Source organism: Nicotiana attenuata, unplaced genomic scaffold (genome assembly GCF_001879085.1).
Source record: "Nicotiana attenuata strain UT unplaced genomic scaffold, NIATTr2, whole genome shotgun sequence".
Lineage (NCBI taxonomy): Eukaryota > Viridiplantae > Streptophyta > Magnoliopsida > Solanales > Solanaceae > Nicotiana > Nicotiana attenuata.
The window spans coordinates 76823-89280 of NW_017670834.1; the positions used below are offsets into that span (position 1 = coordinate 76823).

The 12458-nt window shown below is 39.9% G+C and overlaps 1 protein-coding gene across 1 annotated transcript; it reads left to right on the top strand.

Moving 5' to 3' along the window:
- Window positions 1-1538: 1538 nt before the first annotated feature.
- LOC109243759 lies at window positions 1539-2603 on the top strand. Its single transcript, XM_019410740.1, has one exon. It carries the CDS (start codon window positions 1539-1541, stop codon window positions 2601-2603), a length of 1065 nt encoding a protein of 354 aa, XP_019266285.1.
- Window positions 2604-12458: the final 9855 nt, after the last annotated feature.

The following is a 12458-nucleotide window of genomic DNA, read 5'->3' on the forward strand; positions in this document are numbered from 1 at the left end:
TATATATATATATATATATATATATATATATATATATATATATATATATATATATATATATATATAGATAGATAGATAGATAGATAGATAGATAGATAGATAGAGAGAGAGAGAGAGGGGGGGGGCTATTTTTCTAGCTTTTTGAGTTGCAAAGTTATTAATAATCTTTTTATAATCTATTTCCTCTAACAATTCTTTTTCAATTGATAAAATGGCCAATCCATTTAATCTCTCTTGAGACATAGTTGATCTTAGATAAGATTTTATCAATTTTAATTTTGAAAAACTTCTTTCCGCCGAGGCAATTGTTACAGGAACTGTTAACATTATTCTATAAGCAATATAGGCCTTTGGAAAAGAATCAAGTCTTTTATCTGATTGAGTATGTCTACTAGAGTATTATCTTGTACTTGTACTATTTTCCTTAATACTTTTAATTCAGAAAATAAGTCTAGACCATCAATATCAGAGTGACTATTATGTCTTAAAGACCTTTCAAGGTTAAGACAATATTTTTTCAAATTCTCATCATCTAATGACTTTAATTTTTTACCACTAAACAAAAAACCAAAAAAACGTTCATACGCTTCTAATTGTTCAAATCTATTATGAAGTGAAGAATGGCTTGTTCTACTATATATAAAAAGTAATCTACTCTAAAAGATTCTTCAATAGACTTTGTGGTTTCATTATTAACATTCTCATCAAATTATTTTTTTCTATATATTACTTGTTTTTTACAAAATTCAGGTTCTATATTCATCTCAGAAGCAGTTTCTGTTGGACTCATGGACTATTTGGCATCTGGGCCCAAAAGGAAAGATTGATTAGCATAGTCTCTATTTATTTTACCACTTGATTTGGGCGTATTGTAATTACGAAACTAGCCCAACTTATGTTTAGTAGTTAGTCTTTCCAGACTTTTGTATTATTATGTGTATATTGGCCTGTATATATAGAAACAGGGTCAACCCGGCTCAGACCATCGAGGTTATTTTTCAATTAAGTTCTAGAAAAATCCTTCTTCTCTCTTCTCTCTCACATGAACCCTAATACCTTTTTCCAAAATCCCGATCGATTCCTCCATGTTTTCATGGTATCAGAGCGAGATTCTGGACCATCTCGTCCTCCTCTATCTTCCGATGTTAGCTTCATCGTGTTTCGTTGAGGATTTCGATTTGTGTGGGTAGCGATTTAGAGTCTACATACTGTTTTCTTCGACGGATTTCCTGCTCATTTTGATTCATTTGAGTATTTTCTGACCTTGTGTTCCTCTTTCGTCTACTTGTGGAGGTTTTATCTACAAATTCGTGTAGTCATCGTTAAGCTCAAGATTTCTAGGGTTTTACGACTTCACCCTATTTCATTAATCATGGTTGTTGTGTTTCTGTGAAGAGTTGTTTGGTTGTTATGCTACTGTGAGTTGTAGTTTTGAAGGCCGTACTTACGGTTGCAAAGAATCCGGTAGCTCTGTATATTTCCCCTCTTTGCATGAGATTCATCGGATAAATTTTTCATTGTTTAATGTTATAGTAGCTATGGGATCTACTGATTTTGATTTGAGTACTGCATCTGGTACACTTGAGTTCGTTCCAAAACCTTCTAGTCCTTTGTTTGTGCAGTCTTCAGATGTTCCAGGTGTTTCACTTGTGCCAGTTCCTTTCTCTGGGACGAATTTTGGGGGTTGGAAAAGGAGTATAATTGTTTCTTTGTCTGCTAGTAACAAAATTGCATTTGTTGATGGTAGTTTGCCCAAACCTCCTGATAATCCCATCGAGTCTAAGCAGTGGGACAGATGTAATAATATGGTAATTTCATGGTTAACAAGTTCTTTGTCTCCTGATATTGCGGATAGTGTCCACTATTCTGAAATAGCTGAAGAAATATGGAGACAGTTAAATAAAAGATATGGGACAGTAAATAGAACTAAAGCCTTTGAAATTAAGAAAGAACTAGCTTCTACCTGTCAAGGTTTCCAAGATATTGCCTCATACTTTAACAAACTAAAGAAATTGTGGGATGAATTGAGAGTTGTTTGTACAAATCATGGAAATCACTGCACTTGTGGTGCAAAGGAAGGTATTCTTAAAGAGAAGGAAGAGGATAGACTTCATCAGTTTCTCATGGGGCTGAATGAAGTCTATGTTAGTGTCAGGAGAAACTTGCTCATGATGCAACCATCTCCAACACTAGACAGTGCATATAACATCCTTCTTCAAGATGAAAGGCAGAGGCAGATCAATTCCAACTCTCAGTTTGGTCCTGATTCAGCTGCTTTCACTGCCAAAATCAATCTCAACCATCAGTCCGATCCCAACACAAATTATAGGCCTCCTGGTTCCAACACTCAGAGACAGTATGTCCAAAGATTGAACTTTGATCAAGCCAAAGGGAATCTATTTTGCAGATATTATAAGAAGAATGGGCACTTAATGAATAAGTGCTTCAAGCTTCATAGTTTCCCTCCTGATTTCAAATTCACCAAAGGGAAGAAAATTGCAGCAAATGCGACCGTTGGAATAGATTTTTCTTTTGATGATTGTATAAATTCTTCTTCTCTTCCTGCTTTGGAACTACCAACAATGATTCACAGGGTTCATTAGTACCTGGTTTAACCAAGCAGCAATATTCTCAGCTAATGGCCCTACTACAACATTCGCATGCCTCTGATTCTGCACCATCTCAATCTGACCTCATGGCTTCTGCCAATTTTACTGGTAATGTGCTCATTCTCAAAGTAGTGACTTGTTATCTAGTTTACATGTTAAGTCAGTCCTCACCCAATAAATGGATTATTGATTCTAGAGCATCTGATCACATGACTTACAACAAGGATCTTCTAACCAATATTACACATTTGCCTATTCCTTATCTCGTCACACTTCCTAATAGATATAAAGTTAAAGTTACTTGTACTGGGACTTTTTCTTTATATCCTTCTATTGTTCTTCCAGATGTTCTTTACATTCCCTCTTTCAAACATAATCTAATTTCTGTGCACAAACTTGTTTTGTTATTGAGATGCATTGCACAGTTTAGTTCTGACTCTTGCTTTCTACAGGGCCCTTCTCTGAAGATGCCTCTGGAGCTTGGTAAGCAAGAGGATGGGCTTTACAAGTTTACCTGTACCACTGCCTTTTCTTCTTCAGCTAAAAATGTTTTTACTATGCCTACTACATGTAGCTTTCCATCTTTACCTCCTACTATTATTGATCCTAGTTCTAGTTCTAGTTCATTGTGTAATTCTAGTTCTTCTCAGAATGTTTTGTTTCAATCTATTCCATCTTGTAATGAAGCTGCATTGAATAAAATGGGCATTATTTGGCACCAAAGACTTGCACATGTTCCTTTTGTTAGAATGAAGGGCATTTCTGCTATATCTTCCTCTTTATCTTCCAAACAACATTTTCCCTGTGAAATATGTCGTATGGCTACAAACCAGACTCTCTTTCCTTGATAGTTCCATTCATAGTACTCATCCCTTTCAACTCATACATGTGGATACTTGGGGACCCTACCACACTCCTACACATTCTGGTTCTAGATATTTCCTAACCATAGTTGATGATTTCTCTAGATTTACTTGGACTCATTTAATGGGCTCCAAAAGTAATGCCTTTTCTTTGATTAAAGCTTTCGTGGCCATGGTCAAAACCCAATTCCACATTACTGTTCAAACAATTAGGAGGGAAAATGCCCTAGAACTTGGGGATAGTCATTCTGCCATTTCCTGTTTCTCTGACGAAGGTATTATTCATCAAACTACTTGTCCCCATACACCACAACAAAATGGGGTGGTTGAAAGGAAGCATAGAACCTTGCTTGAGGCTTGTAGGGACTTTGCTTTTTCAATCCAAAGCTCCTATTAGGTTTTGGGGGGATTGTTAGCTCACAGCAACCTACATCACCAACAGGCTCCCATCTAGGCTTCTCCACAATAAATCACCTTTTGAAGTCCTTTACAATAAAACTCCCTCTTATTCTCACTTAAAAACCTTTGGATGTCTGGCTTATGCTACTGTACCTATTCCTCATAGGGATTGTCGCGCCCCCTTTTTTCCTCCGCGGGGAGAAGTCCGGGTTTTGACATTCACGGGGTGTAATGACTCATTTCCTTTTGGGAATTGGGTATTTGAAGAGTCGCCACCTAGCGATTTAAGGTGCGTTAGGGCACCTAGAGTAATTAACTCTTGGGTTGGTTTGCATTACCACAGATTAGGGTAAGGGCTCGAAGTAACCTCGAGGGGAAGGTGTTAGGCATCCCTCTTTGTCCATAAATGTGGGTCCCGGCCGAACTTATATTCACAAATTAGTCCATAAACAAACAATTGAAGCAAATGATTGCAAATAAAGCATGTTGGGCATTGTATAAAATAAGAATTTAAACGGGTTGTAAAAAAAAGGGAAAAATAAAGTTTCAAGCAAAGAGGGTTTGGGGGAGAGGGAGGTCCTAGGTTGGTTAGCCTATAGGATCAAGTCAGTACAATGCTCGGTAATCACTCCTTTAAAAGGGGCTACGCGTGGCATTAGCGCACCGGTCATCATATCCATGTCTACCCTTCCCATCCCCTTACTGGTCATGCAAAGCGAGTGTTGGTCAGCGATCTCTATTGCGTGCTGCTACCCGTCCCTTCTCAGTGGTCCTGGAGGGAGTTAGGACCTCTACCTATAGGTGGTTCTAGACGTACCCCTAAGGTTTTAAAAGGCGAAAATTCTAAGGTGACAGTCAAAACATTTAGGACTTTCACATAATGGGAGCAATTACGAGGCCCACAGTTCCCTCCTCAAACATACACACAAGCAGCACGTCTCAAGCACAATTAAGGTCTTTAAAGTCCTAAAGCAGGATCTCTAAGTGAATGTGCAGAAATAGACCAAACTTTATACCAAAAGGTTGTAACCTAGTAGCTGCCTTGGGATTCTTTTAAAAGTTATTAGAATCAGAAACATTAAACGGCGGAGAAAGAGCTTCAGGGGAATGTGGTCTTTGAAAATGCCCTAAAGCTTGCCTATATGCAGTACTGTGTCTATATTAATGCAGAAACAAACAGGTTTTCGAAATAGACCCTTTTAATACCTATAGGCAGGATATCTAATGAGATTAAAGCAATTACGAAGGGACCGGTTTCAGGAAATGTTGACACTTAATAAGACCAGTTATAAGAAATAAACTAGGCGAAATGAAATTGATTTATTAGGCCAATTAGATTATCAGACATAGTTGCGAATAGAAATCCCTATAGGCATGGTACCTAGGCGTATTACTGGTTTTGGTCATTTTAACTGTTCCATATTCCTAGGNNGAGCTTTAAATCAAAACTAGGACATACCAGTGAAGGTAGAAGTAAGCAGAATGAAAGAACCAAAGAGCACAGATGATTAGCCTTGGCTTTCAGCCAGCTAACAGTAGCAAATAGCACAAGAGAGAGGGAGAGCAGACTTTCTAGTAAGAGAGGTAGCTTTTGAAAACCAGTCTGCGTCTTGTTTGTGAAAGACTTAGAGTATTTATAGTTGAAAGTAGGTAGTGAAATAAGGTAAAAATCATAGTAGTATACTAATTTAAGAACTCAGAATCAATCAATTAGAGAATCAAGGAAGTACTCCCTTAAGTTAAGGGAATCAAATCAAACGAGGAGATTCAATATCATATAAGGCAAGAAAAAAAATCAGTGCATGACTAAATAAGGAAGGAGTCAAGGTTCAATAAGCATAGAGTAGCTGATTAGGACCAAATTCATAAAGCCTTAATTAAGGACACAGCTCAGTAGAAATAAGCATCATAGCAAATATGGCAAGGAAATCAGTCAGCTTAAACAGACGGGGTAAAGCTTGTAAGGCTTTAAAAGAAAATCTTTCAATCTCCATCAATTAAGGAAATCAGAATCAATCAAGAGGGAGTCATAATTCTGTATGTTCAACATATAAATAGAGGAGCTCAACAGACGTAGCAAAGGCAAGGTTAGCCATATTGACAGCAAGAAGCAAGAGATAAACAAAAAAAGTGAGCATGGTCACACAGAAGTGACATAAGTAGGCTAGGAATTTAGTAAACACATTCGAAGCCTGGTGACTACGATAGGTCAACAAGAATCAAATAAACAGGCTAATACACAGAACCGAGGCAAAGAGAATCATGCTGACACACAGAACCAAGGCAAAGAAAATCATGCTAACACATAGAACCAAAGCAAAGAAAATCTTAAAAATTAGGGCTTTAACAGAGTCGAGTTAAAAAAATAGTAGGAGCATAAAATTGGTCAAAAAATAAGCAAGGAGAAAGGTTTAATCATAAGGAAATCGATTAAAACAAGCGTAGAAGGATCTCCGAGAAACCCTAGTTTTTTAAAGAAAGTAAAGACGGTTTAAAGTGGAGGATCTTTAAGAAGAAGCTCGAGAATAAGCAAATCATCGAAGGAAATAGGCTTAAAGTGTAAAAATAACACAGATCTGAGAGATTCAGAAGAGAGTTAGGGTTTCAAAGGGAAACCCAAATAGAAATCGAAAGAACCTGTTGCAGACTTCAGCGATCATAACATATAAGGTGTGATTTTGCTCAAAATCACACCGGAGAAGCCATAAATAACAGTAACAGAAACCCTAGGTCCAAATCGGCATGGCCCAGGACCCTTGAAGGTCTTAGAGATGATGAGCAAGGCGATGAGAGACTCATTGGAGGCTTGGGTTGAAAGGATGGTCGCCGGAGATGACCGGAGAAGGAGGCGTTTGATAGAGTCTAGGGTTAGGTTTGAGAGAGGAGAGAAGATGAGAGCATCTGAGGGCGGCGGGGATTTGGAAAGTGAGTAGGGTAAGGGGTCGTTTGGGAATTAAAAAGGAAAGGAGAAATGAGGGCCGTTGATTTAAAACATCAATGGCCAGGATTTAAAATAGCTTGTGTCAGGTAGTGGGTAATTGGATCTGGGTCGAGGTATTAAGTATAAAATTGGGCTGGGATTGGGATCCGATTTGGCTATAATTGAAAGCCAAATTTGGCTGTTATTTAAATAGCCAGTTTTTCCCTATTTTAATTTTAATAAATAATAAGCAATTTCTGGAAAATAATTCAAGGTACCAAAATAATTTAAAATACATAATTAACATTTTAAAAATATAGGGGTCAATTTTACACATATAAAATATAATTATATCTTAAAAAGGGCCAATAACACAATTACATGCAATTTAGCTTAAAAATACTAAATGTAATTGTAAGAATACATAAAAATCACATTAGCCATATTTTGGCATAAGTATAGAATTTAAATAAATAAATTATCAAAACAATAATTTTGGAAATAGTTATTGGGGATTTTATGGATAAAAGAGAAGAAAATAAGTCAACTTAAACCCTTAAAATTATGAGAAAAATTACAAAAGCCTTGTGTATGCTTATATATGCATACATATGCTATTTTGAAGGTATTTATGCATATTTAAAATATATAGGGAAAAATTGGGTATCAACAGCTGCCCCTCTTTACCCGGGAAGGAAGAAAGAGTTTTCGGGTAAAGAAATGATGGCCAATTTTGACCGAATGGGATGCTTCAGAAGACGGAGGCCGAACTCCAATTTTCGAGTTGCCTACATATCCCTGGTTTTACAGGAATCAGGCCATGTGTAGTTCCGGACTCACCTGCGGATTATGCCAATGAAATTATTATAAGGACGGACACGAGATGCAGAAGCGGCTACGGTGAACAGTTAAGGTTCGGGACGGTTTGAGGGAACTGGAGCGAGATAGCTCCTGCTAGGATAGCGGTTGTCTACTGATTACCTGCAAATAAAAGATGCTACAAATGTATAAAGTTTAAACATGATGCAGATTCCCTTTGGACCATGAAGGTTGTCTTCGGACAGTTAAAGATGACGTCCTTGGACCATGACGTCCTGGTCCATAAATTGTTTAATGAGGGATTCGTAGGCCATGAAATGGTGTTCTCGGGCCATGAAAATGGTGCCTCCAAACCATGACGCCTTTGAATAATGATGTGCAGACTAGAGAGATCCTCAGGCCATGGCATGGTGTGTTCCGGCTATGAGGATGGTGCCTTTAGACTATGACGCCTTTGGACAGATTGGCGATATTTCAGCCCATGAGATACAATAATATGATGTAATAAGACAAGGCTTAGTCTTGTGAAATGAAGGGCAGAGCTTAGCCCGTCGAAAAGCAAGTAGATGGTAGTAGAAAATAGAGCAGCATTGGTGCAAAGAGGGACAGTGTTTAGTCCCCTGCAAGTGGGGAGGCAAGTATTATCATGATGCAAATAAGGAGGCAAGGATTAGCCTCATGCATATATGGAGTCAGGGCTTAGACTCATGCAGGATTGGAGACAGAGCTTAGTCTCATGCAAAGAGAAGGCAAATATGGAGGTAGAGCTTAACCTCATGCAAGATGCGGGACAGGGCTTAGTCCCATGCAAATATGGAGTCAAGGCTTAGACTCATGCAAATGTGGAGTCAAGTCTTAGACTCATGCAAATATGGAGTCAAGACTCATGCAAATGTGGAGTCAAGGATTAGACTCATGCAAGTATGGAGGCAGAGCTTAGTCTCATGCAAATATGGAGTCAAGGCTTAGACTCATGCAAATGTGGAGTCAAGGATTAGACTCATGCCAATATGGAGACAGGGCTTAGTCTCATGCAAATATGGAGTCAAGGATTCGACCCATGCAAGTATGGAGACAGAGCTTAGTCTCATGCAAATATGGAGTCAAGGATTAGACTCATGCAAGTATGGAGACAGAGCTTAGTCTCATGCAAATGTGGAGTCAAGGATTAGACTCATGCAAATATGGAGTCAAGGATTAGACTCATGCAAGTATGGAGACAGAGCTTAGTCTCATGCAAATGTGGAGTCAAGGATTAGACTCATGCAAAGAGAAAATAACAGATAAGGGTGGAGTATATATCTTAGCTAGGACATGTTTGCGTCTAACGGCCGGATGGATGGTGAATTTGCTTTGTGTACGAATGCTATCGTCAAATGTGCCTGCGTTCAAAGAAAAATCGTAAGTTTCAAGGGGGAGGTTGGTTCTTACTTCGTCTGCCGGCCTTGCTTTGCTCCCGGCCTTGGTTTGCTCCACTCTGGAAGCCCCCTTTGAATTCCCCTAGGTAGCACCTGGCTGTTATAAAAATAGAATTTTCGAAAAATATGCATTCATTGATAAAATATAGAATTGTTTTGGAAGTGTATTGATATATCAAGTAACTTTGATGAACTAGCGACTGTGACACATTTCAAAGGCATTGCAGCTCTCTTATGTTGGAATTTTGAGGGTCCTCTTCAAAATTCTGCCCCGGTTTGGTAGATGATCTCTAACCGTTTGTGGATGGTGGACCTTGCTGAATCTTCCTCGGAATTTTGAGAATCTTTCTCAAAATTCTGTCCCAGTTCTTGACTAATGACTGACTTCCTGTCATGTGATGGTGCTGGCTGGACTTGTCCCGGAATTTTGAGGACCTGTCCCAGTTTCTGATTTTGGGGGGGAAATGAAAATTTTATTATGATATGACCAAACCCATAAAGTTGTCTACGTATCCCCTCTTAAATGGGAATCAGGTCAAGTGTAGTTCAATTACATCGGAAAAGAAATGTGAAATAATCTAGGCATAGTATCTCTTGACTGCGTCTGAATTGATTGGTTTTTGCCAGATTTCTCCATCCATTTCTGCAAGTATGAGTGCTCCTCCTGTTAGGACCCTGTGAACCATGTACGGACCTTGCCAGTTGGGAGAGAATTTCCCTTTGGCTTCATCTTGGTGCGGGAAGATTTTCTTTAATACCAACTGCCCTGGTGCGAACTGCCTTGGTTTGACCCTTTTGTTGAAAGCTCGGGACATTCTGTTCTGATAGAGTTGGCCGTGGCATACTGCGTTCATTCTCTTTCCATCGATAAGGGCCAATTGCTCATAGAGGCTCCTTATCCATTCCGCATCGCTGAGTTCAGCTTCCTGTATGACTCTTAAGGAAGGAATCTCTACCTCGGCTGGGATGACAGCCTCGGTACCATAAACCAGCATGTAGGGGGTTGCCCCGGTTGACGTGCGAACTGTGGTGCGGTACCCTAACAGAGCAAAGGGTAACTTCTCATGCCACTGCTTGTGATTCTCTACCATTTTCCTTAGTATCTTCTTAATGTTTTTGTTGGCGGCTTCTACGACTCCTTTCATCTGAGGTCTGTAGGCGGTGGAATTCTTGTGCTTGATTTTGAAAGTTTCACATATAGCTTTCATCAAATCACTATTGAGGTTGGCGGCATTGTCAGTAATAATGGACTCAGGAACTCTGAAATGGCAGACAATACGATTCTTAACAAAATCTGCGACGACTTTCTTGGTTACAGCTTTGTAAGATGCAGTTTCTACCCATTTTGTGAAGTAATCAATGGCTACCAGAATAAAATGGTGTCCGTTCGAAGCAGTGGGCTCAATCAGACCAATAACATCCATTCCCCAGGCGGCGAATGGCCAAGGTGAGCTTGTTGCATTGAGCTCTTTTGGCGGCGCCTTTATCATGTCGGCATGCACTTGACATTGAAAACATTTGCGGACATCCTGAATACAATCCGTTTCCATGGTCATCCAAAAGTAACCTGCCCTGAGTATCTTCTTGGCTAGAACGAAACCATTCATGTGCGGACCACATGTCCCAGCATGCACATCCTCAAGTAGCTTAGAAGCTTTCTTTACATCGATACACCTTAGCAAACCTAAATCCGGAGTTCTTCTGTACAAGTTCCCTCCGCTGTGGAAGAAGTGATTTGACAGTCTCCGGAGTGTGCGTTTCTGAGTGTGATTTGCATGCTCCGGATATTCTCCTTTTGATAAGTATTCTTTGATGTCTTGGAACCAAGGCTTTCCATCTGCTTCTTCCTCGACATGAGCGCAATATGCTGGCTGATTATGGATCCTTACCGGAATGGGATCAATATAGTTCTTATCTGGGTGCTGTATCATTGATGACAAAGTGGCTAATGTGTCGGCGAACTCATTCTGAATTCTAGGCACATGTCGGAATTCTATCTTCGTGAACCTCCTTTTCAATTCCTGCACATGGTGCAGATATGGCAATATCTTGGAATTTTTGGTAGCCCATTCTCCTTGTACCTGGTGCACAAGCAAATCTGAATCGCCGATCACCAGCAACTCCTGAATGTTCATGTCGACTGCCATGTTGAGCCCTAGTATGCAGGCTTCATGTTCTGCCATGTTGTTAGTGCAGGGAAATCTGAGTTTAGCAGATACGGGATAATGTTGACATGTTTCTGATACCAAAACTGCTCCAATGCCTACTCCTTTGAAATTCGCGGCTCCATCAAATAACATCCTCCAACCGCCGGAGGCTTCGGTAATGTCTTCTCCTACGAATGATACTTCTTTATCAGGAAAATACGTTTTGAAAGGTTCGTATTCTCCTCCCACCGGATTTTCAGCGAGGTGATCTGCCAATGCCTGTCCCTTGACTGCCTTTTGAGTTACATAGATGATGTCGAACTCACTCAGTAGTATCTGCCATTTAGCCAACTTCCCCGTAGGCATGGGCTTCTGAAATATGTACTTCAGAGGATCCATCCTGGATATTAGGTACGTAGTGTAGGCACAGAAATAATGCCTCAACTTCTGGGTTGTCCAGGTCAAAGCACAGCAGGTGTGTTCAAGCTGAGAATACCATGCTTCATAAGGTGTGAATTTCTTACTCAGGTAATATATGGCTTGCTCCTTCCTTCCTGTTCGTCATGTTGTCCTAAAACACATCCAAAGGCTCCATCTAACACGGATAGATAAAGTAGCAAAGGTCGTCCTGGTTCAGGCGGGACCAGAACTGGTGGTGTGAACAGGTATTCCTTGATCTTGTCAAAAGCTTTCAGACAATCCTCGGTCCAACTTGTCTCGGCATCCTTCCTCAGCATCTTGAAGATGGGTTCACATATTACGGTGGACTGTGCTATGAATCGACTAATGTAGTTGAGTCGTCCCAAGAAGCTCATCACGTCCTTTTTACTTTTGGGCGGTGGTAACTCCTGAATAGCTTTGACTTTAGTCGGATCTAGTCCGATCCCTCGGCGACTGACAATGAATCCCAATAACTTTCCTGCAGGAACCCCGAATGCACTTTGCGGGGTTCAACTTCAAATTGTACCTCCTGAGCCTATCGAAGAATTTCCTCAAGTCTGCTATGTGATCTGCGGCCCTCTTGGATTTGATAATGACGTCGTCCACATATACCTCTATTTCTCTGTGTATCATATCATGGAAAATGGTTGTCATGACCCTTATGTAAGTAGCCCCAGCATTCTTGTTGCAGCCAAACGCACACGTAAGTATACGCGGTCGTCAAGTAATAAAGTGACTAAAAGTCGGATGTCGAACCCACGAGGACTTGTGATTAACTATTAACTAAATTAGACTATCTTAATTGTCTTAAACAAGAATTACACCTAGAAATAACTGATTCT

What these genes read in the sequence shown, in the direction of transcription:
- LOC109243759 (XM_019410740.1), top strand. Translation starts at nt 1,539, where the DNA reads ATGGGATCTACTGATTTTGATTTGAGTACTGCATCTGGTACACTTGAG.